The 2500-nt window shown below is 30.7% G+C and overlaps 1 protein-coding gene across 1 annotated transcript in view; it reads right to left on the bottom strand.

The window, feature by feature from the left end:
• Positions 1-914, bottom strand: part of LOC138859635 (4-galactosyl-N-acetylglucosaminide 3-alpha-L-fucosyltransferase FUT6-like) — an 8350-nt gene extending 7436 nt beyond the window's left edge. The window contains exons 1-3 of the mRNA XM_070115428.1: positions 850-914; positions 538-716; positions 273-372 (exon numbers count right to left, since the gene is read on the bottom strand). Of these exons, the coding sequence (XP_069971529.1) occupies positions 273-372; positions 538-716; positions 850-914 (344 nt within the window). The remainder of the gene's footprint in view (positions 1-272; positions 373-537; positions 717-849) is intronic.
• Between the last annotated feature and the right edge of the window lie 1586 nt (positions 915-2500).

The raw sequence follows: 2500 nt of genomic DNA, 5'->3' as shown, positions 1-2500 counted from the left end.
TAGATTTGCATTCCGAGCAGGAACTTTAAACAGAGGATTTAACAGTTAGAAGATTTGTGTGTGATAAAAGGGATAAGATATTCTATATATTGTATTAAGCATTTTATACCTCAGGTAGTTGTGTACGTCTTGTTATTTCTTGGGCTAATACTTCCTGTCGTGTAATAGATGCGTATACATGGAGCATAAGAATAAAATCAATTTAAAGGTCTAACACTAAGTATTGCTGCTTTTGTGTTGCAAGTAGTATAGATCCATCTAGATACATCTACCATAATTCGAAAGGACTGAACAAGACAGGCAAAGGGATTGGAAAGTAAACAGAATGGACATTAGTGACGAAGACTAGCAGAAGGCCACACTTAGCAACACCTTTAAGAATGAAGGTAGATGTGTCACAGCAAAAAGATTCAAACCAAACACCAAAAAGGCCTTTTCAGAGGGAGGAATTAGCTTTATATGTTCTTTTAGCACATTCTAGATTCTCTAGATTCTAAGTAAGACACTTTATCATTATCAACCTGAAGAAAAACTTGCCTTCTGGCGATTGGCGTGTTTCATTAGACAAGTATTTTTTCTCAGCTTCTGCTGGGGAATGTCTCTTGGGTTCAGCGACCTGTGCGAGGGGGCGTCTGGTCCCGTGCGGAGAAAGAGTGGTCTTGTGAGGCACTGCCAACCGACGGAGCTTAAGGTGCTCCGATATACACCGCCAAACGCTGCAAACGGTGGACAGTTTAGCGAAAGAGTAAACATAATATGAGTAGCTATTGATACAAAAGGTTTCCGGTTGCATAGAGCATATTTTATTTTGCAGATAGTTAGATATACTCCACTTGAGTACAAGTTTACCTCAGAAACAGAAGGAGTGTTAGAGCCAATTGCATGAAAGAGCGATATCGTCGAGAGGTATACATATTGACGAGATATTTTTAGTTGTACCCGTTTAATGCAACTTTGGGCACAAATTTTCATAAAATGGAGAATTTATCTCATTTATGCTAGACTGTACGTTTTGTTTTTTGTTTTTTTCATTATTTTCTCTTTCGCTGAATCTATCTAAAAATTATAAAATAAATAACATACGCGTAAATACATAAATGCCTCTCACAGCTGTGTTATGATCTCAACTCCAACTGAATAAAAGTGTGTGTCAGACTTTCAATTCTATTAAAGGTAGGAATTATGCATTCAAAATCACTAAGTTATGACCTGGCGTATACACTGTGGCCTATAAATATGCTGTTTTTAAAGGAAATAGATTCATATCGAACAGTCGAAACAATTATTTCACGCAAGGCAACACGCTCCAAGAATTGAGATTACTTGATAAGATATACAGTCTCGACATGATTATTAGTACTAATTGAGATTTCAGATCATTATCCTTTTATTAATGCTAAGTGTTTGCAAATTAGAGTGTGGATTCTGACTGAGAGTACTAAGTTCATATCGTGGTCTTCGTTTGCATTACTCATGTTAAGTAGACGAGAACCTTCCAATTTTCCAAATCAATTAATGAGACATGTGGATTCTGTCATAGATTTTTACTTTCATTGTTATCATTAATGTTATTTTTGTTATTGTTATTATTGTCATTATTGTTGTTGTTGTAGTTTTATTTTGTTATCTTTATTAGTATCATTATCATTGTTATCATTCTATTATCACTTTTATCCTAATAATTATTATCATTGTTTTCATTATCATTATCATTGTTTTCATTATCATTATCATCATCATCATCATCACTGTTATCATTATGATTATTATCATTTTATCATTATGGATTATTATTATTATAATCATTATTATAATTTTTATTACTGTTATTATCATTTTCTTCTTTTATAATTATCATTGTTGTTATTATTGCTATCATCATCATCAGTATTGTTCATATTATCATTGTTCTTTTTATTTTTTGTATTATCATTATTATTATTATCACTATTATTGCTGTCATTACGATTTCATTATCATCATTGTGTCATTATTATTATTACTACTATTACTATTATCATCATTATTATTGCTGCTGTTGCTATTATCGTTATCATCATTACTGTTATTATCACCATTATTATTAATATCATTATTATTATCATCATCAACATTATCATTAATATCAGTCATTATTATTATCCTTTTTACCAGTATTGTTATTATCATTACTATCATTAAGGTTATCATTATTACTGTTATCATCAATATCATTATCCTTATCTTTATCCTCTATTATTATGCTTATTATTATTATCATCTTCATCATCACCATCATTATTATCATTATTATCATTGCTTTGTTACTAGTATTATCATCATTATTACTATCATTATTATCATTGTTATCCTCATTATCATTATTAATGATATCATTATTACTGTTATCACCATCACTCTCATTATAATGATAATCATTATCACCACCATCTTCACCATCTTCATCACCAACATCATCCTCACCAACATAACGATCTCAAAAAAAAAAAAAAAAAAAAAA

Source organism: Penaeus vannamei, chromosome 37 (genome assembly GCF_042767895.1).
Source record: "Penaeus vannamei isolate JL-2024 chromosome 37, ASM4276789v1, whole genome shotgun sequence".
NCBI lineage: Eukaryota > Metazoa > Arthropoda > Malacostraca > Decapoda > Penaeidae > Penaeus > Penaeus vannamei.
Note: the sequence above shows the minus strand (reverse complement) of the source record. Positions and strands in the feature narration are given on the sequence as shown.